This window comes from Sceloporus undulatus, chromosome 4 (genome assembly GCF_019175285.1).
Source record: "Sceloporus undulatus isolate JIND9_A2432 ecotype Alabama chromosome 4, SceUnd_v1.1, whole genome shotgun sequence".
In the NCBI taxonomy this organism is placed as follows: domain Eukaryota; kingdom Metazoa; phylum Chordata; class Lepidosauria; order Squamata; family Phrynosomatidae; genus Sceloporus; species Sceloporus undulatus.
Window position 1 is genome coordinate 32,172,789 of NC_056525.1, and position 26,193 is coordinate 32,198,981.

General features: G+C 41.5%; 1 protein-coding gene across 1 annotated transcript in view; it reads left to right on the forward strand.

Annotated features, from left to right (window-relative positions):
* The window catches only part of RBPJL (recombination signal binding protein for immunoglobulin kappa J region like), a 233,698-nt gene that overhangs the window by 200,125 nt on the left and 7,380 nt on the right, over positions 1-26,193 (forward strand). Inside the window, exons 3-9 of the mRNA XM_042462511.1 lie at positions 1,048-1,118; positions 5,399-5,514; positions 16,030-16,204; positions 19,197-19,334; positions 21,137-21,249; positions 22,750-22,890; positions 24,283-24,438. Of these exons, the coding sequence (XP_042318445.1) occupies positions 1,048-1,118; positions 5,399-5,514; positions 16,030-16,204; positions 19,197-19,334; positions 21,137-21,249; positions 22,750-22,890; positions 24,283-24,438 (910 nt within the window). The remainder of the gene's footprint in view (positions 1-1,047; positions 1,119-5,398; positions 5,515-16,029; positions 16,205-19,196; positions 19,335-21,136; positions 21,250-22,749; positions 22,891-24,282; positions 24,439-26,193) is intronic.

The window sequence follows — 26,193 nt, forward strand, 5'->3', positions numbered from 1 at the left end:
GACTACAACTTAAGAAATCTCCCAGGCAGCATGATGACAGACTGTGGAGTTTGGGGAGCTGTGTTTCAAAAAGTTAATTCTCTCCTCTCTGCTAGACAGGCTCACTTGTCTCTTGGTATGATCACAGATCAGAGAGGAGAGAATTAACTTTTTGAAACACAGCTCCCCAAACCCCACAGTCTGTCATCATGCTGCCTGGGAGATTTCTTAAGTTGTAGTCTCAACAACCAACTTTTCCAAATTCTCTTGCAGCTTCAGACATTGCCTGAAAAAAAAATCACGTCTAATTAATTAATTAATTAAAACACCCCATCTTTCTCCAGGCACAAACCTCAAGGCAGCTTACAACATTGGAGGCTCTTTCAAATCCTATTGTTTGTTCAGATGAGAGTAAAGCTCACTTGGAATAAGCTATGTATTGCCTCACCATTCAACTTTTTTTTTTGTGGGAAAAACTATGGATGCTGGCCATGAAAGCCTTCGACTTCACATTCAACATTTGATTAAATGGATCTATTCTAGCTGAGGTTAACCAATAAGATTCCAGCCTTTGTAGTAGTTGGAGGAAGAGTCAATGAAGGAGCTCCCTCAGCAAAATCCACTGGTTTTAATCTTTTCGACAATGTCACAGTTTATACTAGAATAGCTTTTCTGGCCCAATTTATGTTCTCTGGTTTTAGAGATGTCCTTATGATTTTCAAAAAGATAAACCAATTTATATTTCATAATCAAACATTACATATGGTTAGAAACCAGATGAAAGGTAGATTCAATAGGGTATGTTGGCCTTCAATCTACATTTAAAGTTTGGATGAATTAATTTATTGACACTGGACAAAGAGCTCCTTCAGGATCAGTTTCATATCTGTAAAATGATTTTTTTTTCTAATTAAAGGGTTCTTGTGCATGTAAATGAAATAAGGGCTAGACATAGACTAAAGCTATACATTTCATTTTTTTGGTATCTTTTACAAAATATGGGTGATATATTGGTCCAGTAAAACTCAGATATTGCTCCACTGACCAAATATTTCTTTTACCTGACAGGTTTTTCTGCCCACCACCTTGTGTTTATCTCACTGGACCAGGCTGGAAAGAAAAGAAGGAAGAGATTAAAGGTATAACCCAGGTAGAAGCCATATGAATGGAACTGAAGGAAGATTAAATGTTCTTGGCTGTGTCCATTCCATAGGGGGTAGGAGTAGCACACTTCAGCTACCAGTGACAGAGTAAGAGGGAGACTACACTACACCAGGTTCAGTACCATGCAAACTGTCATGGCTCAGTCTTTGGGATCCTGAGATTTGTAGTTTGGGGAATTACTTAAAATGTTCTGAGAAAAATCTCTAGTACCGTAGTTCAAGAAAATGGGACTATAATTCATAATATTCCATATGATGGAACCATGAAGTTTAAAGTGGTATCCAGTTATGATAACTCTGTAATGTAGATACACCAAGAGCCTATATTTTCAGAATAAGGGCAGAGAAAAAAACATTTTAATGATAGTGCTGACCAATGCCATGCAAAATGGCTGCCATCACCTTAACCTCAATCTCCATTAATTCTGAAGGAACAGAATTAAATTGAAGGTTTGATGGCTTGTTCTTTATTTCTCCTTCTAGGAAACCAAATTATGATTAGATTTCCAATATCCCTTACATCAAACATGGCTGTAGTATACAAATGTAGTATACAATATCACAACCAGCTACATGAATATTTCTCAGCTGATTAATACCCATCCTCTCTGCCAGTCTGGTTTCAGTTCACTTGGAAAAAACAAACATGGACAGGATCCTGTCCATATGAGCTGTATTTTTATCATGTAATTATGTCTTGTAGCTCTTCTGATATTACCCCCAGAAAACTCACCTTGTAAGTGATACTTGGATACTAGTTGGTGGTTCCTGGGAGGTACCAAAAGGTCTTGGGGCTGCATGTGGCTCACAAGTCATTATTATATCACCCATGATCTGAACTACAGTAAGTAGTTTTGAATGTGCATCTATTTGTATGAATCAGCATATGCAAGATTTATGCACATCTGTGTTCTTTTTTCTTTTAATGCATAAGTGATTGCCCTGTTGCTTAGCAGCTCTCACACAGCTACTTGTGTATGTGTGTCAAGGTCCTACATCTCTATTCAATTCTAAGAATCTCAGTGGAGAACATTTAACAGCAATAGGCTGAAGACTTTCTGGGAGAAGCATAGTAACTCTTGCTTTAATCAATTGTTAATGTCTCCTTATAAACATATATTAGCTAGAAAGGGCCTAAATTTCCTAAAGGCATCAGATTTCATCTGAACTTGGAAGCTAAGCAAAGTCAGCTCTGATTAGTACTTGAATGGGAGACCACCAATGAATATCAGGTGCTGTAGGCTATATTTCAGAGGAAGGAACTGGCAAAACCACTTCTGAATATTCCTTGTCTAAGGAAATCCTATTAAATTCATGGGGTTTCCAGATGACTTGAAGGCACATATACACACATTAGCTAGAAGGGAGATTATAGCTGTACTTTAACCAATATATGCATTATAGTGTTGTTCCATGGCCATATAGACACAGTAATGAAAAAGCAGGGGGGAAATTCTCAAAAATCATATAACCTTGAGGTGCAAACTCTACGGGTCTTCTTTATATGCATGTCAAGTTCCAGGTGTCTAGTTTTCATGGTCTTGGAAGTATGTCCCTATTCATTATTATTATTAGTAGTAGTAGTAGAAGAAGAAGAAGTAGTATTGATTTAGCCATCTGCTACTTACCCTATACTCACAGTACAGGCCTTCCCTTGTCTCAAGGAATATGATTGGGACCAAGCCCCTCTCTAATTCTAAACTTCAAGCAGTTCAGTTGCTGATTCTCAATGCTATGCATCTATCTCATGGTGTTCTGAGAGAATGGTTAACACTCATTCCCACTTACATTTAAACTGGTTTGTGATTCGCCTTCGCTCTGTGTTGGTAAATTGATTCCAAAAGGTCTGTCATTCCTACTATGAAAGCGGATCTCTTCATTATCCCCTTGTAATCACTTCTTTTTGGGCATGATTGTTGTCCCCACTAATTTGTGCCACTTCGAAATCCATGTCAACCATCTGTGCATCACCTGTGATGTAAGCGCAGAGAGTGTCTGAAAAAAACAGTTTTTTTGCGTTTGCCTTATTTTATTGTGACAAAAACCAATCAAAGTAGGATCACAACCAGTTTCTAATGGGAACAATGGTCCTATAATCCGATCAGCAATTCGCTTTAAATCATAGTGGGAATGCACCTGAACTACATATTAGAATCTCAGCTCAGTTAATATACTAGTAGCTTTGGGCAAGTTTCTCTCTCAGAGCCTTCATTCTGCAACAGAAGGGGGGATTATTAATAATAGTTTAAATTAGGGATTCTTGTGAAGACTGCAACTTAATAATGCTTGTAAAGTCTTTTGAATTCTTGAAAGTACTATACAAAGATTAAGATTTGTATCCTTCTCCTTACTGCTACCCTGGCCAAGTTGTGTATTGCCATGCTCTCACATAATTGAATTCCCTATTTTTCCAGGGGCTGGAGAACCTGTGGCTTTCTGTTGGACTTTTGTACCTATCAGTCCTATCCAGCAAAGCTAATGGTATGGGAACAGGATTCTAGCAACATCTGGAGGGCCATAAGTTTCCTGTTCCTGTTCTAAGCCATGCAGTTATTGTTCATTTAGCCTAAGTCTGCCCATGCTTCTCTGATCAGCTTTGGCAATATGTCACCAAGGAGAATCCAAGAATCAAGAGAAGATGTGTCTACTTAAATCAAGATTTATTTTGGCCTCTCTTTCCTAGTTGACTTGACATTATTGACTGTAGTGAACACAGAGCAATCCACATCCAAATGGCAGCCTGAAAAAACACCACAAAACAGCCAGGAGCTGTTGGTCTGCAAGTTGTGGTGCTAGCTTCTGAAAATATGTCCAGACCACAGAAAAAGTTTTACCGTCTCAAGACTTGCTGACACATCAAGGGTCCAGGAGTAACTGATTGTGATACAAATATTAGCACTAATTTTAAAAGGGGAAATCTGTGTTCACCACACTCTTTTATAGGGGACTCCACACATTCTTTTGAAATGGGGAGAAAAGTTAGGATGTTCCAACCACAAAATTTTTTGATACAAACTCTTTGGTATTTATTTATTTACTTCATTTATATGTCACCTTTCCTCCAGAGTAGGACCCAAGGCAGCTTCCAGAAATAACAAATTAAAAACTTTTTCAATAAAAAAATTTAAAACAATTAAAAATTCCCATATTAAACACTATAAAAACATTTTAAAAGCAGTCCAAAAGTTACAACAAATAAAGCATACATCTAAATAAACCCCTTTCCTGTGTAACCATTAAAAGCCTGCTTAAACAATACTGTCTTGGCCTGCCCGCGAAATGAGAGAAGGAGGGGGCCAGTCTAGCTTCCTGCAGAAGGGACTTCCAGGGGGTTGGAGCAGCCACCAAAAAGGCTGTCTTTCATGTCCTCGCCAGGTGAGTCTATGATAGTGGTGGGCCCAAGAGAAACCTTTCCCCTAAAGACCTTAGCATTTTTTCAGGTTTATACAGAGAGTTATGATCTTTCAGATAGTCTGGACCTAAGCCATATAGGGCTATATAGATCATAACCAGCACTAAGAATTGTGCCCAGAAATGAACCAGTAGGCAGTGAAGCTGGCCAGTGAAGCTATTCAGTGAAACTGAAAAATAATCAACCATCATTAGGACAAGGACAATATGGTTGAGAATGTATACAAATATAAAACATGCAGGTACAGGACAGTTTACCATTAAATACCACTCACTGGGACTTAACAGAGACATGGGACTGGCCCAAGTGGGAAACAAGATGATGGACAACTAATACTCTACTACACTTTCATACTACAGAACAGTTGCTTCAGTTTAATTACACAAAGTAGCAAAAGAGGTAACTCTGGCCTGTTACAGACAGCCAAAATAAAGCTGCTTCGAGTCACAGTGGACATATGGGGTTTCAATGATGCATGCGTCCTAAGAGTCCAGAAGCCACACCAAAGCCATGCTCCAGTCCTTAGGGCTGGAGCATGGCTTTGGTGTGAGTTCTGGACTCTTAGGACGCATGCATCATTGAAACACCATATCTCCACTGTGACTCGAAGCAGCTTTATTTTGGCTGTCTGTAACTGGCCTCTGTATCTGGGTTTACACCTACCTCGAGTTCTCTGATGGAAGAACAGAACAATGTAAATAAAATAAATGAAAAGGTTGCCACACCTCCCTACAGTTTTCTCCTTTCACAACTACAGTGCAAACAAGTAAACAAGGGTGAATGACTTATTTTTCACTTTTTCTGGAGCTGTTGCAATATCTGTCTTACTTCTTTCTTTCACCAGCCAAAGATCTAACAGAGTCCAGTTCCAAGGTTTGTGGGTATATAGGACTTGACAGCATGGGCAGCGGCCATGTGGAGACCCAGAAGCTAAACTTTGAGGAATTGTCAGACTCCAAGGTAAGCCTTCTAATGTTTTTCTGTTGGAGGCAGATTTGTATGAAATACTGATTATATAACATTTTCTAATGCTGGATCTCAGTGCTAGAGGATAGTCTGACCTGCCTTTTTAGATGGGAGCTCAGCCAAAAAAAAAAAAAAAGAAGGAAATACATCATCAGAAAGAGGACACAGATTTGAATAAGATGTGCTTGTGCTAATTTGTACTTATGAAGCAAACTTAGAAATAATGGCTGGAAGTCAAATAGATATGCAGCGCATCTCAGCATAGTGGGAAAGACTGTGACCAGGGGCCCTATGTGCCTGCTGAGTGCTGGTGAACAATTCCAAAACTCTTGCACTCCCTTCTTAATATTTCTTTATTGTTAAATGGTTTGGATTGGACAGAATGTCATTTAGAAGGTGGTTTCAAACGGTCATCTTCAATCCCTTCAAATAGAATTCTCTGTATAGCAGGACATATAGCAGGACTACAGTTTAGGATTTTTATGTTCATTCTTCTTAAAACTACTGCTTTTTACTGTCTTCTGAAATTTCCAGTGATTTGGGATACAATCCAGAGAAAATACATTAATTTCAAATAGAGAGTGAAACACATGTCTAATCCAATACATATGCTTCACATTTTAACTCAGCATGATATTAAAGGGCTTAACTTTCATTGGTTTGAGTGTGCCCTGCCCCATACATACCATTTTTGAAGTGTTTTACATTAAATACTTTACAGTATGATCTTTTACCTCTGACACATACCATACACAGTGGAAATTAATGTATTCCCAATAGTGGGCACTGAAACATGCAGATATATCTGTGCCAACAATTGAGAAAAGAAGACGCAGGGCATTTCATGGTTCAAGTCCCTGTCGCTCAAGATGCTTTGGTTGAAATTTCGGTTTCCTTGAACAGTAGCTTAGTGGTGAAAACTGAAATAAATCATAGCCACAAAATCTTATAGTAACATTTCACAAAAAGAAAAAGCACAAAGGGATTTGTGCCAAATACTGAAGAGCAGTCATCCTCATCCAGCAAGTGGAGGTGTTATGTGTACAAATCTATACAAGATTTCACAGTGCATGGGGAAGAAAACAGAGATCCAAACATTTACCTCCCACATACATTAGGTGGTGCTGTATCTAAGGCTGCATCGATGCAGAATTAATGCAGTTCAATATCACTTTAACTGCAATAGCTCGATGCTATGGAATTCAGGGTTTTGTAGTTTTGGGAGATGTTTAGTCTTCTCTATCAGAGAGCCCTGCTGCCACAACAAACTACAGATCCCAGGATTCCATAGGATGAAGCCATGACAGTTATAGTGGTGTCAAACTGTATTAATGCTGAAGTGTGGCAGCAGCCTAAACCAGCCAATGCAACCACTGTATGGAAAAAATTAGTTTGTGAAATTGCACCTCCAAGAATTCCCCTCCCAGCAGGACCACTTCCTCTGTTGGCTGGGGAATTCTGGGAGCTGCAATCTCCAAATTGTCTTTTCTCGGCTCTGATCCAATGTACATGAATTTTAGCAGGGAATAGATAGCGCATGCTACCTGCAGCCAAGCCAGTGTGATCCTCATTCATTCTGCATACAGTATAGCTGGAAATCTGCCTTTCCATCTGTCTTGCACTGTGCATGGCAATGCAGAGGCTTATTCTGTCCCAGGGACAAACTGGACATGACATTATATATATATATGCATCTCTGCATTTCATGTGCACTTTTAAGAGTGCAAAAGAGCAAATGGGAGAGCGGCTGAGAATTTTGATCTTAGCAGAATGGTGGGCAACTACTGTGGCTCTAAGGACAAATTTTCTGCCTTGGAGGGCTGCAGTAATGGCCAATAATGCCAGCAAAAATTTTAAAATACCAGAAGTGGTGAGAAAGCCAACTCTAGTTTTGAAAACAGGCATTTTAATCTCAAGTGGTGCATGAGGTGGAGCCTGCAGACTTCCAAAAGGATGAATTACCACACCTGGAGGCAATTCAGCTAGAAAAGGGGTGGCCAAAGCAGTCAGGAGCAAGGAGTGCTACAGAAATAGTCTTGGGGTGCCCATGTAGTCTGAGAGCTGTTCTTTGCCCATCAACAGTTCCCCTGTTGTCATCTAATTTTAATTTCTTATTAACTTACTGATTGCACTGTGAGGAATTCCCAGTGCAAATAGCATTTGGGTAGAAGAAAGCATTAAAATGACACATGCAGCAAATACATATCCTAGATAACTTATGTTAACCCATTCAAAACTTCTGGGTGTTCAAAGAGGTTTTGATTTGATGCTGAAAAGAATACAATGTCAGTTCTAGTCACACCTCCATGGGGAGGTTGTTCCACAGTTGGGGCGTCACTACAGAGGAGTCTCGCTCCTTTCTGATCCCATAATGTAACATGAGTAAAGAGCCCCCCCCCCCATGATTCCAAAGCATGGGAAGTCTGATACAAGCAAACAGACTCTTGCAGACATTTAAGCTTCTGGGGGGGGGGAGTATAGTGGGTCCTTGTTATATGCTGGGGTTTGGTTCCAACCCCCCCCCCCCCCGTGGATACCAAAATCCAAGGAGGTTCAATTGTCATTAAATATAATGGATAGTATTGGTGACCCTTACATAAAATGGCAAATTAAGGTTTGCTTTTTGGAATTTATATGTTTTTGATTATTTTTCAAACTGTGCATGCTTGAATCCGTGGATTTAAAAAAATCCATGTATATGGAGGGCTGACTGTATACACTTATAACCCTTTTGTTAGAAATCACATACATCACGGCTGCATCTGCACTGCAGAAATAAAGCAGTTTGACACCGCTTTAACCACCATGGCTCAATGTTATGGAATCCTGGGGTTTGTAGTTTGTTGTGGCACCAGAGCTAGACTGAGAAGGCTATATATCTCACAAAACTACAAATCCCAGAATTCCATAGCATTAAGCCATGGCAGTTAAAGTGGTGTCAAACTGCATTATTTCTGCAATGCCAATTGGGTTAGTTGAGTTTATATATCTCTAAATAGGGGGCAATATGGCTGAAACACTTTATACTACCAAGCTAGAACATTTTTCCTGGACCTTCACAAGTGAGGGATGAGCAATCCAATAAAAATAACTTTCCAAAGAAACCCCATTATCAGATATAATATCTGAATGTGGTGCAAAGTTGACATGACAGGGCTTGTACTCTTTACTCTCTTTTCCCTTTTGAATTTCTTATGCACAGAGCCTCTTTGGAACAAGCCACCAGAATATTACCATCAGATTAAAAGGATGCGGGACTAGCTTCTATAAATAAACAGATTATGTCACTGGAACACCAAATGATTTGCCATTAATATGATTTTAGGCAAACAACAAATCTGACATCTTAATGTGTGCTTACCCAAGGGACTGCCAAAGCAATGGGCCCAGTATCAGGAGTTACAAGTCCCTAAAGAGACCAAGCAGTGCCTCAACAGGAAAAGGCAACACCCCTGTTAGATTGTAAACTTCTAGTAACTTGTGGGGGGGAAGATCCTTCATGGCTCAAGTCCATATTGCTCAAGAAACTGAAAAGGCTTTGATTTTAGCCTTTGGTTATTTGCATGCCTTTTACATTCAGGCAGTGGAAATTTACAGGGAATTTGTCCATAGACAGGCATTCTGTCCTTTGAATGAAGTCTCGTCTAATTTTAGGCGACAAGTTGGCAAAGGTCACAGTAATATATGGTGGAAGAAATGGAGACACTTGTGTGCAAAAACCATTACAGGAGTCTCCCAACAGCAGGAAAAGATGAAAATTCACTGCCCACGCAAGACTGTGGCACTATCAACAGCTTAGTTCATTGGGTCAATCTGTGTCCTGCTTCAACGGGACATTGTGTTATTTGTTACATTGCCCTAGAGGTTTGCAGCTAGACGTATTTTTTTTAAAAAAAATCTGCAGAACTGTCAGCAATGCCCTGTTGTCATGCTTTGATCTTCAGGGAAGAATTCTTAGTCTGTGTAAAACTGGTTTCCTTTTGCAAGATGATAACCTCCTTTGGTCTAGATTTCTGCACCAGTCTTACTTTGCTGCCTAGAACATCTGGCTTTTGTAGTGTCTTGTCATCTCAGCCATACAATTTCATTTATCACAGTCTTCTTCAGCCTTCTGATCATGCTTCTTCTGTAATTAAGTTTATTTCCTAGGTTAATTGGTTGTCATTCATCTTCTTTTATGAATGAAGTAGAAGGTTTGAGCTACATCAGGGCTGGGCAAAAGTAACTCTACAGTAGTGCTGAACTGCAACATTCAGTAATCTGTACCATTAGCTATGATAGTTGGGGTTGATCAGAATTGCATTTAAGTGATACCTAGACTTTGCCCACCCAGGACATACATGGAAGGTGGGCTGGGCATGAATTGAGCTGCCAGCATGGATATACACAGCATTGTGAGATGAGGCCAAACCATCATGTAAGCCAAGAGATAAAGAAGCTCAGATTTTGCAGTTTAGCCATAGCTTAGTCAATTCATATATTTTGAGCACCCACATAAGATGCTGGGAGTTCACAGATAACATAAGATGACCTTCATTGGAGAACCATGATTATCTGCAGGTCTTTATTGAACAGATATACCCTCAATATATGGAGCCCAGAATGGAGGAAAGGGAGAGGAGGCTTGAGCTGCTCTAAAACTAGACAAGGGGGATTGACCCCCCTTACCCCACCCCAGAAATGGTTTGGCAAAAATATACCACAAAGACTCGTATGTAGTGGAGCCTCTTCAATTGTTATCAGATATACCTTCAGTATATGGAACCCGGAAAGGAGGGGAGGCTTGATTTTCTTAAGACTAGACAAAAGGGATTGAGCCCCCACCCCACCCCGGAAATGTTTTGGCAAAAATATCCTGCCAACACTCATATGTAGTGGCGCCTCTTCAGTTATTATCAGTTAAAAGTGACCAAGCACTAGGAAATATCAAGATAAGGAAAGTAATTGAGCCCTCTCAGGAATAACAAAGGCTGCATATCATCTATCCTAGCACATTTACTTAGGAGTAAGCTACACTGAACAAATAGAGGGGACCTTTAAGTACACCATGTGCTTTTAAGACTGTTTATACAGTATTTAAAGGTTTTTCAGTGATAATGGATAAGGAAAATCACTTGCTCTTTTTCTTCAAGTATCTCCAGGTAGGCAAAGTTAATAACAACCTACCTGCCAATTTTGAGCCTCCCAGCACTGAGTCTGAAACCAAGTGGGTTTTCACTTTCTGAGGAGTCTTTGAAGCTATCATGGAATACTTACAGAACAAGCCAGTCAGGAAGCTAGACAAGAGAGCTGTTGTCTCTCTCCAGCAAGAGCAGAACAGAATTGCTCTGAGTTCATTCAAATATAATCAAGTCTAGTGCTACCTAGTGACCAAACTATATGATGCCACTATCCACACAGTGTTACCCAGTTTCTAGAGAACAGTTCTCTTCTGCTTTCAGCTACAGCAGCATTCTTAGGTTCTCCTGCCTTTTAAGTCAACTGTTTATTCCTTCACACCGCCATCATCTATCATATAGAAGCCAAATAAAAGTCAGATTCCCAGTGGCTTCAAAGAAAACCATCTGTCTTCATTGTTGCCTTTGTCTTTCTACAGCTGGCTCTGTGTGATCAGTGGTCTGCCAGGGATTACAGAATTTGCAAAGCAGTAGGAATCTGCTGATGAACACTGATACTGGTTGCTGCCAAATGAAAGTACCTTCTTTCATTGGCAGATAAGTATGAAAAAACCACTCAATCCTAAATAGTCCCCAAAGTTCAAGAGTGAGAGTGACAGCTTGGCACCTTTATACAGAACTAAAATGCCTGTGACATTATCTCAAGCCTTGGAAGAATGCAAGAAGGAAGAGAGGGCCAGAGAGGCGACAGAAAGAACCTTTGTGTTTGCAGTGCTTAACTCATTGTGAATGCAAAGGCTATCAGAACAGAAGGCGCGCCAAGATGACTGGGAATTGTAAACCTAGGAGATTCCTTGCATTATGCAGAGTAAATTGCACAGGAATGTTCATTTCCATTTGGATTTCCCTAACCCCAACATAAATAAAGTCTTCCCCATCCTCAAGTTTTTCATTCCACCTGTAATAACATCTCTAATCACATTCCCCTTTAAATGAACCTCAAAGGACTCTGAATGGGGACCATTATGAGCTCTAATAGAAGCTTTACTTTCCCGCATTTCAGTCTTGCTGGTGACAAGCTGAGCTAATGGTAGCTCATGTTGATATGACTGTACATGAAGGAATCCTATGAAATGGTCCATTTCAAAGTTGTTTCTTTAAACAGTATTTCTTTTATTGATTTTTTTATTTTAAAAAACCCCCACAACACACACACACATCCCATTCAGTGAATATTGCCTGCTATTTGTGGACAGATCACTCCATCAAGGTTAGGGCCTTCTCAAACTATACACTACACATTTATAGCACTATATTTCACTTTAACTTTCATGGCATCATGCTATTCAATCCTGGGATTTGCAGTTTAGGGATGGGTATGTAGAATTCTCAGCCAAAGAGCTCTAGTACTTCACCAAACTACAAATCTCAGGATTCCATAGGATGTAGCCTATAGAACATAGTGCTATAACTGTGTAATATGCAAGGGTCCCTTTTGTTTGTAATCCAGTTAACTCAGGTCATGTTAAATCCTTCCTGCTTTGTAATTTGAAGACACTCCTTTGATGTTATTAACAGCTGAAACACATCTACACTACTTCGTTTGTTTCTTCAAAATGTTTGATTCTGTCTGTGAAGAAGTGTTCTATGTAACTCAAAATCTCAAACTTCACTTGATTCAATCAAGGGTATCATTTTGCTCAGTCTTGGTATTAGCTGTAGGAGTTAAGCTATTGAATACATGCTCTGAGACAAAGGCAACAATGAAGACATAGACACTAATGTGCTCTCTTTGGGCTGAAGGCAAAAATAATTTTTAAGAAGACTATGGATTATGTCATCCACAATATACACTTTCTTTTTAAAAATCTTACCATTGTCTTTGATCAAATGTGTTTTTTTCCCCAGGTTTTTGAAAACCTGAAAATGTTTTTACTGGTGATGTCAGTGAGATGAATGTATATGTCATGGCCAGCAATATTTTTTTCTCTTTGTCTGTGTAAAATACAGTAAACCAAATACAGTTGGCCCTCCACACTTGTGGCTTTTACTTTTATGGATTTGACTATTTGTGAATTTGATTGATATGTTCTCTCTAGAAATCTCTAGATCCTCCAGCACAATTCTGTCAGAAGCTGACCATAGGGTTGTACTGTAAAGCCTAGACATACCTCGAGAAAACACTTCTGTAGACATTTTAGGTCATAGAATCATAGAGTTGGAATAGACCACAAGGGCCATCCAGTCCAACCCCCTGCCATGCAGGAACTCACATTCAAAGCACCTCTGACCAATGGCTATCCTGCCTCTGTTTAAAGATCTCCAAAGAAGGAGACTCCACCACTCTCTGAGGGAGTGTGTTCCACTGTCAAACAGCTCTTACTTCCAGGAAGTTCTTCCTAATGTTTACATGGAATCTCTTTTCCTGTATGGTCCTCTGGCATGATTCTATGATCAGCTTCTGGCAGATGTTGTCCATAGAATTGCACTGGACGACCTAGAGAGGTATTCTTAAGTAATAACAATAATTTTTTTTAATTTGCGGGTTTTCCACATTCATGAGAATCCTTCATCCCTAACCCCAGTGAATGTGGAAGGGCTACTGTACTTTTTTAAATCACAGACTAGGGCATATCTACACCGGCAACTCGGCAGTGATACTGGGCAGCTGTCTACACATGCATCCTAATGTACTGTCCAGTGCTGCTGCCTGTGGCACTAGTCACACCCTCTGAAGTTGAAAACTAGGCACCCAGTGTCAAACACATGGCTGGCTGTCTTCTTGTGACTTCAGAGAAAGCAACTCACACCGGTGCTGGTACCAGGTAACAAAGTGGAACATGCATGAAGGCAGCCACCTAACATTGCTGTGGACCTTCTGGACTTTCCTGGAAAATCTGAAGCAAAAAGCAAATTTTTAAAATTCAGTTTAAGGAAGGGATGGCCTGGATTAATTGTGTACATCCAAAAGACAGGGCACCATGAGGGCGAGGGGAAACCAGTTCATTTGGCCTGTGTAGATATGCCTCATGTGAAGCATACACAATATTGTTTGAAATGGGTATTGACTGATACTTTTCAGACTAGGAAGGAATTTCCGAATTCCACTTCTGCCAGTATCCAGTGCAGTGTTTGTGCCACTAAGGGGCAGATCTTGGAAGATTTGATTTTTGTGGTTGTTGTTGTTTGGGCTACATTTCCTAGAAACCCCTGGTCACCATAGCCACTAACTAGAATATTTATTCCTATGTACATTTGTGGAGAAGATGTAGCACATGCAGCTGCTGTGGAGGGGAAATGTGGGACAAGATGGCCATGAACTCATATCTCAGTGGTAAAGGCAGGGCTGATCCAAGACATTTTACCACCTAAGGCAAAGACCAAGAAGATACATTCCATTTCACATAAGAATATGGCTAAATGGTAGTCAAATTTTGTTTCCACACTGGTAACTGAATAGCTTTTACTGTTGCTGAGAACAGTAGGGTATATTAGCAGGACACAGAGCAGGCTGATTTGGGGGAATTGTGAGGATGACTTCTGTAACCAGAAATGTCTCCCTCACTCTGCTTAATGAGAGGACCAATCCAGGACAGAGGACATTTCCCTTTTACTGAATTATCTTTTCAATCCATGCCAACTGCAGTCTTGGACAGATGTTATATGAATGTACCAATGGAGAAAGATTCTTTGTATTATGATCCAAAGCAAGCAGAGGGTTTAGGATTTTCTCATTTAATCTATCCTTTGTGCACTGAACCTAGAGAGATTTTTGAAAGTGTTGCTGGCTCGTGGAGTATTGGGCTCTTGCAGAAACCAGTGACACTAATCACTACATATCACACAAAGCAGCTCTCTTTGTCTCAGAAAGTTAGAAAAATTAGAAAGTGAGAACTAGATAATATTGTTAAAAACTGCAACAGAGAAACAAAGATTTAATCTGAATAACATTTTGTCCCTGTATTCCTTCCTGCTACGACTCAGGAACTGAAATTTTAAACTTTTACATAATGGTATTGATCCATTACAGTATTATTTGCCCTTTGGCTAGAATAATGAAATTTATTTGAATGATTTTCAAGCAAATGGTGCCAGGTTCAGGTTTCTAGTTAAAGGAAACCAAGCACCAGGACTAGGATAGACCTCCAGCTAAGATCATGGAGAGCCATTGCCAGTTCAGGCAGATAATGATGGGTTTGATGGACAGAGTAAAGGGATGAGCCATGCTTCAGGGATTAGTGCAACATATCTTTGGCAAGGAGAGGATTGCAGTTTCCATCCCTTGCATCTCTAGTTTAAAGGATCACGTAGTAGGTGATGTGAAAGCCTTCAGCTAATAGAGATTTGCTGCTAGTCAGAGCAGATAGTACTGGTCATCTAGATGAATGAAGTATTTTTGTATTTCATTCATCTGGTAGAGAATAAAGTAAATTCATTTGAACCAAGCACCCCATCATTACTCAAGATGCAGAGCATGAAAAAGTTACTATTTATTTTTCATTCCCAGAACTTCCAATGTTTGCTGTGAAATTTTGGGAGTAGAAGTCCAAAAAAGTATCTGCTCTGAGCTCTACTCGTGAATAAATATAAAGTATCAAAGTGGCTTCTTGTGCAAGCAGTTACTAGCTTCAGTCTTTCCTAGAAAGACTGTGGCCAATGCCAAATGAAAACATTCTGAGCTACTTGAAGCAAAGAACAAAATGCTCTGTCCCCCAATTCCATGTATAAAAGCTGGTACACACCGGCAGGAAGTGGCGTCCTGGTGGCGATAGTAGGGCTTGAGAGCGATCACCAACCGCACGCTCCTCAGCCCTATGACGGGCGGGCGGCGCCATTATTGAGCAGCACCACCCACACGGGGAGCATGTAGATGACATGTGGGCATCTGAGCGCCCACACATCTCTTAATGGAAGCAGCCCTTAGGATGCCGCAAAAAGGCGCCACTCTAGGTGGCTCCTTTTTTGCTGCACAGCTTTGCCATGCAACTTGGTTGCTGCAGCAATGCTGCACAGCAAAGAGGGGCAGTGTTTTGCTGACGGTGTATACTGGGCCAAACTGACCGCTAAATCTTATTTCAGTACTGGTGACAGAACAGAATCCTCCATTACATGGGACAGCAGAAAGGTAGCTGAGAGGGTGCAGAGGGGGTTATAGGGCAGATATATGTGTCCCTTAATACCTGGGACTAAAGCTAACAGCCTTACTTTGCCTCATGGTAAGGCCACTGATAGTTGCATTTTGTTTGCTTCAAATCATGCTTTGCCCTTGCCAAGGACATAACCCGAAACAGTGTTATCTAACCGTAAGCTCTCCCTGTCCTCATGCAGTCATGCCTAAACCCAAGGTAGCAGGCCCAGTTCCACCTCATGACACTTACTCTCTTCAATGCAGGAATTCAGCTGTGCCAAAGCCTTGTATATCTCAGACTCCGACAAGAGGAGACACTTCCGGTTGGTCTTGAGGCTCTTCTTCGGCAACGGGCAGGAAATTGGCACTTTTCACAGCAAGCTAATCAAAGTGATATCTAAGCCTTCACAGAAGAAGCAGTCTCTGAAGAACACAGACTGTAAGTCCACCTGGGATGAGTGATGCACAAAAATTAGTGTCTGGAGCAACACTTTTTAAATAAAAAAATGGACATGAAAGCATGTCGAAACCATTCATAATTGTGCAATCGTAGGATAGCTGCTTCATGACAGTACTTTTATGTGATACTCTTCCACAAATAGTGGCATAGTGGAGCCAGGGCTTCTAGGGTTGACACACCAGGTTTTTCTCATTAGTAGGAAAGCTGATATCATCTCCCACCCACTCCATTCCCTTTTCTCTTCCCTCTGAGAGTGAATATAAGCCACATAGTTGGAAGGGAAAATGGGTTTTCCAAGCAATTGAGGACAATAATGAGCTGCTCTTGTTTTAGCCTAAAGCTTTTTGGAGTGGATTGGACTTGAACAGGCAATTAAGGCTCGTTAGCTGTACAAAAGGCTGCTCCTGATAGAGATTAGAACTGCTTGAATTGGTTGGCTGATTTAAAACAAAGCACATTGTCCTGCATGTTTGAACTCTGCTTGGGGTCATGGCTATGAGGACTAGGGTTGCCCAAATAAGAATTGGAGAAGCTCCTTGATCTTTAATGGCTGCAGAGAAGAAGAGATTTCAGCATATGTTCCTAGTTAACTGTGTGGGTATGTGCCTCCAAGACACTTCGACCTATGGCAACCCCATGAATTTCATAGGGTTTCCTTAGGCAAGAAATACTCAGATATGTTTTTGCCAGTTCCTTCCTCTGAAATATAGCCAACAGCATCTGGTATTCATTGGCAGTCTCACATCCAAATACTAACCAGAGCTGACCTTGCTTAACTTCAAAGATCAGACAGAATCTGAGTGCCTTTATGGTGTTACCTAGCTGCATCTCTCACACTGTCATTAAAGGTACAGGAGCTGTCTCCAGTTTTCACTCTGGCAATCCTAATGTGAACTGTCATGAGAAGTGCCTCTTCTCTTCCCTACCTTATTAATCTTATTGAGATGGAATGGGGATATTTGAGATGCAGGCAGCCATCTTGCCAGAAGCCAAGGCTAACAAGGGTCAGGGGAACTAGTACAAATTACCAGGGCCTGGCAGCCTAGAAGGGGAACTGAGGCCAAACAATTTTTTATATATTTTTGTCTTTGGGTCAGAGCAGCTCCAAATCCCATATGTATTATAGGAGCCCTTGTGGCACAGTGGTTAAATGATTGTACTGCAGCCACTCACTCACAAACCATATGGTTGCAAGTTGGGGACAATTAGTTTACACACTGTAAAGCTCTTAGAGAGTGCTTAAGTGCACTGATAAGCGGTATTGAAATGTACTTGCTATTGCTGTTATCTGATCTGGTGAGTGCAGGAAGAGTAGGCACTAGGTGCAGTCACAACAAAATGTCCCCCCTGTATTTTGGTATGCAGCAAAATGGCCTCCATTTACATACCAAATGCTGTGGGCTGTCCATCTGTATTGAACACATAGTCATTAAAACTATGGGAGCCAGGGTTTCTAGGGTTGACATGCCAGGTTTCTCTCATTAGCAGGGAAGGTAATGTTATCTGCCACCCCCTTCACTTCTCTGTTCCCTATGAAATTGAATATATGACACATAGTACACTCTTCCCTCCACATATGCAGCTTTGACTTTTGTGGATTTGATTATTCATGGATTTTATTAATATGTTCTTTCTAGGAATATCTACGTCCTCCAACGCAACTCTATGGTCAGCTTTAACTAAAAGTCACACTGAAGGACCTAGAGCAGTGATGGTGAACATTTTAGGGACCGAATGCCCAAACTAAAGGCATTCTGGCACCAGGTGTTACCGGATGCCAGAAGCGGTACTTCCTGGGGGGACGGAACTTCTGCCCTCCAGCTAAAGGCCTGGAGGTGAGGGAGAAAGAAGAGGAACAGCTACATGTCTCTTTCTCCTCCAGCACCCACCCAGGCCTTCAGCCACCTCTCTGGAAGGCTAGAGGAGGAGAGGAGGAATAGGCCTATGCCTGTTCCTCCTCTTCCCCCCACACCCTCCTGGGCCTTGAGCTGCCTCTCTGGAGACAGCTAAAGGCCTGGGATAGCCAGGAAGAAGAGGAACAGGAGCGCGCCTGTTCCTCCTCTTCCTCGCCCTCCATGTGCCCTGAAAAAAATCTTTGCATGCCATCTCTGGCACACATACCATAGGTTTGCCACCACAGACCTAGAAATTCCTAGAGGGAACACTACAGAAGACATTTGTAGATCCTCCAGAGCAATTCTGTGGTCAACGCCGGGCAGATGTTGACCACAGAGTTGCACTGGAGGACCTAGAGATTCCTAGAGAGGTGTTAGCTCAGATAAAAACAGAATATTTTTGTTATTTGTGGTTTTTCCGCATTCACGCGGATCCTGTGCCCCTAACCCCAGCGAATGTGGAGGGATGAGTGTAGTTGGGGTAGGAGGCAGAATAGCTTTCCAAGCAACTGAGGACAATAATAAGCTGCTCTGGTTGTAATAAAAGTTTTTGTTTTGTTTTTTTAGCAACTTGGACCTGAACAGGCAATAAAGACTCATTAGTTGTACAAAAGGCTGCTCCTGATAGTTTTAATGGTTGTGTAGAAGAGAGAATTTTAACATGTGTTGCTTGCTATATGGTTGCGAGACAATCAACACCTGCTGAAATCTCCTCTTCTATGTAGCCATTAAAGGGAAAGGAGTCATCTCCAGTTTTGATTTGGACAACCACAGCTTTATATAGGCCTATGTCATGTGTACTGTCCAGGTTTGGGCTGGCCTAGCAACAGATCTGGCTGTCCTGTATTCAAAAAACCTGGGAAGACTAGCTGGGGGAGCAAGGAAAAAAAATAGCAAGGGCTCAAATCTCTAGCTAGATGGGACCATAGAATGGTTGCAGTTGAAGAAGACCATTAAGCTGGGACAGGCTACAGAGAAACGTATTTCACTTTACAAGGGAAAACTACTCCTCTGTTGTTCTCAGCCTTGTCACTGACATTTCTTTTACTTAGTTTCCTGACTTTCATTTTCAACAGTGTGTATTTCATCTGGATCAAAGGTCTCTCTCTTCAACCGCCTGCGCTCCCAAACTGTCAGCACCCGTTACCTTTCTGTCGAGGGTGGTACCTTCACTGCAAGTGCCAGGCAGTGGGCAGCATTTACACTTTATCTGGGTGAGGCTTGCTAATGACATGTTCGTTTTCAGCCATTCATGTTGGAGACTGGCGATTCTGTCCTGCTAGCTGTGGTGTCAATGTACTCAGTGGAACTGTGCCCACAAGTGGGTGGCAACCTACCAAAAATAAGAATACTTGATTAAAGTTTGGCCATTAGTCAGACAACCAAAATGCATCATTTATAAAGTCACCATTTAAGTTATAAATGAGCTTTATAAATGAGTGAATTGGTGTATAACATTAAAATGTTATGCAGATGGCAGTTTTATGCAAGGGATGGATATAACATTGCGAAGAAGGGGATCATTGTGAGGTTAGTGTCTGCTTTTTGGATATATTATGGTTAGATGGGGGCCCATGTTGTGAGATTATTGTCTGGTTATTCTACATGAGACTATCACTGTAACATTATTCCCATGCCAGATCACATTTACACATCTGATAAAATAAAACTTCTTAACTGGCCAGGATTGCCAATTGATGTGTGTTAATGGGAGGTAATGAAAGTAAGATATTTTCTTTATACAGAGATCACTCTGGAAGGGCTATAGTGTAGGGCCAGTCTTATCATTAGACATAGGCTGTATCTACACTGCAGTTTGACACTGCTTTAACTGCTATGGCTCAATGCTATGGAATTCTGAGATTTGTAGTTTGGTGACATATTTAACTCTCTCTGTGAGAAAGCTCAGATGCCACATCAAACTACAAATCCCAGGATTCCATAGCACTGAGTATGGCAGTTAAAGTGGTGTCAGCCTACCTTAATTCTGAGGTGCTGCAGCAGCCCTAGTTAAGGTTGCAGGTGGGGAGGGACAGCAATGGCAACTCCCTTAACTGTTCTCTGTTGGGAGATAGAGTTGTATGTTCCAGGCAGCCTGTTTTGCATTCCCTAATACAAAATCCTGCCCTCACATGAAGTGGAGGGTGCTATCCCATCGTCAGTGTCAATATTTAGTTGCTTGTCCTGTCAGCGTCTGTAAAGACCATCTGAACCTTCAAAATGTCTTTGGCCAGCCCTATTAGACTAGAAACAGCGTGGGACTGGAGAAGCTGGTGGCAAATGCCTCAGCTAAAGGGAAGAGAGATAGGAAAGAAAAAGAAAAATGTAGAGAGGGAAAGAGAGAAACAGCAGCGTGGAGCAATAGAAATTACAGTATTTTTGTGATGTTTGCTTTATGCTCAAATAGAACAGAAGCAGAGGCAATAAATATGCAAACAGAGCACACATAGAAGCAGGCTGTATTCATACTCCATGGAAGTAACAGTGTGCACTAGTGGTTTCTATGTTGGGGAGAGGTGAATCTATTTTGAATTTCTGTCTCAAGTTCAAATAAACCATCTAACATGCTGAACCCATGGCTGGGATTCAGCAGTTCTGATAATTTCTATAAAGGTTAGAGTAAAACATGGAGCAGATTGCCACCCCACTGACATGGAAGCAGCCATCTGCCACCAGCAAGCATGTAACTTCAGTTAGATCCCCAGATGGAGCCAACCAACAACAAGATAGAGCCAGCACTTGCTCTCTCATGCACTCTCTCTGCTCCTCTGTCTATTCCATTGTTCTCTAGAGGAAATTTATCCATGCAAAAGTGAGCAATGAACCAAAACTAACCTAACATAACTTAAACCCAGTTTCAATACTATGTTGATTTGTCTGCTTGTTTGTTTTCAAAAAAATTTTTTATCAAGTAAGGACTAATTTTTTTTTTGTTTTAAAAACCCCACACACTCTTTGCCTTTCGGCTTTTCCCCCTACTGTTATTTTTTCCCTTCTCTTTTCACTTGTCAAGCAGATGAGTTTTGTTCCCAGTCCCGGAGTGAATTTCCACTGCGGGAAGGTTACATTCGCTATGGGTCCATTGTTCGGCTTATATGCACAGCCACTGGCATTGCATTGCCACCTCTGGTAAGGCTTCACAATAAATTGGAAGAAAAACCATGAAGGAGGGTATCTTTTTAGGATTATTGGGAACATACACCATGTAGTGTAAATTCCAAGTTTTGACTGCATTCTTTGAAAATTGCATCATCTCCTATTTCCATGCTCAGTAATTCTGTATTGTCATTTTATAAAACACAAATAGCTAGCACCCTGTTAGATATGGTGGTATCTGTAGTCTAACTACAAGGAGAGGAGAACATCCAACGTACCATATGCCTGGTCTCTATAGGTGAATATCTTTTGGTAGAGGTCTTAAGGTCACATAGGCAAGTAGAGGCCAGTTCATGTACAGTACAGCAGAACACCAATTAAACACTAGTGCAGTATTTTCCTGGAAAACGATGTCAGCTAAACACCTTACAACTTTCAGTCAGGTGCCATTATACCTTTTGGCAACAAAACCTCATGGGACCCTATTGTATAGTGCTTGTGACATCATTAGTGACAAAAGACACAAATCCTTGCTCACCCTGAGGCATTACCATTCTATGACTTTTAAGAAATCATATTTTTAAATATCTTTTTACCATATTGGAAGCTCGCCATCTCATCCATCCCACCTTGCAATATCTTTCTTGTGAGACTTTTTATCTAATCATTAAGGAATTGGCTATACCCTGAGTATCCCTTCAGATCCATGATTTTGTCAACACAGGTAGTCTCTCCACCAATAAAGACCCATAACTATTTCACACCACCACTGTGTTTGTAGCTGTTGTGGCCTGGCAGCCAGCTTTCTAGTGATGGCCCTTTTTGCACACAGTGGTGCTAGCTACATGCATGTATAGTGAGGCCATACATGAAGCCTTACCAGCTTGGTAAAACCTGCTTGAGCTAGTGCTGTGCAGTCATAGGTCCAAGGTCAGGTCTGCAGCATGATAAGATGGCACAGCAAAGCTTTGTAGACTACTGGGCAAACTGCAGCTTTCCAGATGTTTCTGAACTACAGTACCCACCGGCCCTAGCCAGACATAACTGAGGAATGCTGGAAGTTGCAGTCCACCAATATCTGGAAAGCCACATCTTGCCCATTCCTACTGTAGACCTTCTGGAAGTATAAACTCACCTTCTGGGAAAGCCCCTAAATAGGAACTGTCTCTTTCTTGTGAAGAATCCCTCCCCCCCTCCACTTACCTATGGGGTATCATCTCTTGAGTAAAGATTCATGCAGTCTGTGCCTACCTGCACCAGGTTTTTATTGCTCTTTGTGCCTACAAAAAACATCCATGCAGTTGTTAAAAGTAGCTGAGAGCATCACAACTTTTTGATAATCATTGATAACATGTCAAGGTACTGCCTAATAGCTCAGTCCAGTTGTATTTTAAAGATGATACATGAGTAAAAGAGCATTTCTCTGCACTCAAGTGCAGAAACCAGGGACAGGGGTTTAAATTACTGCATCCCCTTCTGAAGGCAAAGGGTGTGTGTGTGATCTGTTGTTAGTCCAGAGTTTTATCTCCCCAGATCATTCGAAAAGTTGCTAAGCAATCGGTGATGTTGGATGTGGATGAGCCTATCTCCCAGTTGCATAAATGTGCTTTCCAGTTACATGGCAGTGATGGGATGTACCTCTGCCTCTCAACAGAAAAAGTGATCCAGTTCAAGGTAATAAGATGCAGAAGAGACAAATCCCTTGCATGACCCTAGTAGTGGACGGTATTGGGAGTTTGTTTGCCCTCTCACTGTGGTGGATAAATTGCACTTTTTCAAAACAATATAAGTACTGCACAAACAAGAAGTACAGACCAAAAAAATAAAAAAGCAACAAGTGACAAGCAAATAATTTCAGTGTCCATAGACTATATCATAGCACCAGAATATCTTCTGAAATCACCATTCATTGTATCCAAATGCATTTGGATAAAATGCACTTTCAACACATCCAGTTGCTTACACAATATCAAAAAGCCAACTGCATCAACTTATGCTAGGCCTCTGGTGTTCACATGATCAATAGGGGTTATAAAATATGGTAAACGTAGTTTTCTTCCTGCCTTGTAAATGGGGATATCCAAAAGCCAAGTAACTTAACTTAGTACTTAAAAAATTACAGCCTCCTGGATATCACCTCTAACACCTGCTTTCAAGACTCCTCCACCACTGTCCTCATCACCCTCCATGAGTGGAAAGGAGAACTTCTAAAGTGGGGGGGGGGGGGGGGACCACCTGTACTTGTGAAGACTTCCCACACAACTTAGAATCCTAAGAAATTGTATGTGGGGCATACATAAGAGTTCGTGTTACAAAATCTAAGCCGCAGTCCTCAACCTGGGGCAGCTCTACTCAAAGTGCCATGATTTTTGATGGTTTAGGTGGTCTGGAGGTGGTACTTTGGGGATCATTAAAAAAGAAGGTTAAGATAGTGGGTTTTGCAAGTCTCCTGGCCAGCTTGTGGGGGCACGGATTAGGAGATGGTGCCACGTGTAGTTTATGAGTTGCCTTTCCTCATCTGTGATTTAACCATTAATAGCAATAAGCCTTAGTTTCAAACAAGCTGGAGTTTCTCTCCTCCTTCCCCACTTTCCCATGAACTTGCCATAAGCCACCTGTCACCACCACTTTATCACCACATTAAACATTTGGCAGTAAATTGAAAAAAAGAAAAAAAGAAAAAGTTCTTTGTGGCATGGTTTGGGGGAGGCCTACGGATTTCATGAGGAGCCCTGGTCGCACAGTGGTTAAGTGTCTGTACTGCAGCCACTCACTCAAAACCACAAGGCTGAGAGTTCAAGACCAGAAAAAGGGCTCAAGCTCAACTCAGGCTTGCATCCTTCCGAGGTTGCTAAAATGAGTACCCAGACTGTTGGGGGCAAATTAGCTTACAGTTGTAAACCGCTTAAACACTGTTTAGGCGGTATGAAGTGGTATATAAATGAAGCTTGGTTTTTTTGTTTGTCTTAGAGCCATGTGTGGTATACAAGCTACGTTTGGCTCACCTTTGACATAGTTCAAATCTTTGTCTTTAAATAACCAGCACTGCTGTTGATTATTATACAGGCAGCTCCATGCCCAAAGGAAACAAATCAGGAGTTGCTGAATGACAGCTCCTGCTGGACTATCATTGGGACAGAAACTGTGGAGTACACATTCAGTGATGGCCTTACTGACATTTTGGATCCTGTGAGCCCAGTCCCTCTCATAACAAATCTGGAGGTGTGTAGAATTTTCCCCTCTGTCTGGCATCTTTGTAGGAGAATATAACATCACAGCCATTGGTTAACCCCACAGAGAGTTTATGGTTCAAACAGTGAGGGGCACCTCTCTCTCTCTCTCTCTCTCTCTCTCTCCCATATTTCAGGGTGAAATACTATCCCTGCTTGTACCTGACTAACCTATTTTAATTAAACCCATGAAGCTGGAAGTCCATTTGACATTGCTATTTTCTGGAAGAACACTCAAAATTCATTGGAGTAAAATAAATACTCCTTAACCTCACTGCCAAAATTGGGGTAGTCAAAAACACACCTTTCGCTGAGCCAAACTAATCCTCAAATTAGTTACAGATAATGTCAAAATTTAACACTATTCAGCCATTCTCTCCATGGTCAACAACTGTTTCTTTTATATCAAGGCTAGGGAGCCTGCAGCTTCCATATGACATTAGACTCCAATTCCCATCTGCTCCAGCATTACCAGTGGTTAAGTGTTATAGGATTTATAATTCAGATAGCCATGCATTCTAATGTTATGCTGTCCACTGCATTTCCCTATTTTCTGCCTCCATTTGTGAAATTCTAAGGGCACAAGTCCATCTCCTGATGGGGTGGCTTTCATTTCTGTTTTCTCATTGCTACAATACCCTGGTGAAGAAAGTGATTTATTCTAACATAATTGGTTTAATTCTCATGGCTTCCATCAGAAAAGCTGCAAATTATAGTTTTTGTGGGAATGTTTAAAACTATGGGGGAGGTATATCAAATTATTTCTTAGATGCCTTAGCCCTTTCTGAGAAAGATTATTCCCAGCATTCCCTTATTATATAACATTCAGTGCTTTGAAAAATTAGGGTTTTGGACTATAACTCCCCAAATTCACTGGCTATGCTGGCAGGGTGGTAGTACTATGGGAGCCATAGTCCAAAAAAAAAAATCCTGTGAAATGTGTGCTGCAGAGCATTCACACTTACTAAACTGAAATTGTCTTCCTATCCAAATCATTCTGGTCACAGTGCTTTGGCTCTAAAGATTGCCTACATCCATGAAGCTAGCCATTCAGAAATAGGCAATTCAGAGCTAAAAGCCACCTCCTCTCATGGTCACCACCACTGCAGACTTTGTCACTTTCCCTTGCCATTGTCATTTCCCCCTACATTTGTGACCTTCTTATCTTGCCACTGCTGCTGCCACTGCCTCCGCTGGCAACACAGATATGCTGGCAGTGGCAAGACAGTAATTTTAGATAGTATACCCTCCCCAAACACTCCCTCCAGGAACACCACTCCAGCCCTGAAGCCAGAAGCCAGAGCCAGCAGCTAGCTTCCCCTCACCATTGGGACTCAAGGCAAAGGCAGAGGCAGCAGCAGCTGAGGAAAGGGGAGTTGGCTTTGGGTGAGACATTTATACCCTCCCCAAACACTCCCTCCAGGAACACCACTCCAGCCCTGAAGCCAGAAGCTAGCTTCCCCACACCATTGGGACTCCTCAAGCAGAGCTTAGCGGCGGCGGTTGTGGCGGAGGGAGAGTTGTGGACGCAGTGGGTTCCCTTGAGGGCCCAGGGAACACCACCACCCTCCCAATTCAGTGGGCTTTGACCTCTCACCATCTCACCTGAGGCTGGGAATGTGGCGGGGGCGGCCATTGGAGTTGTGCTGGGGAATGGGAGGTATGGTTGGGATAGAGGGAACAGATGTTACAAAAGAAGACAGGATCGCTGTCTGAAAGCTATCCCGTCTTCAGTTCCCTCTGTTTC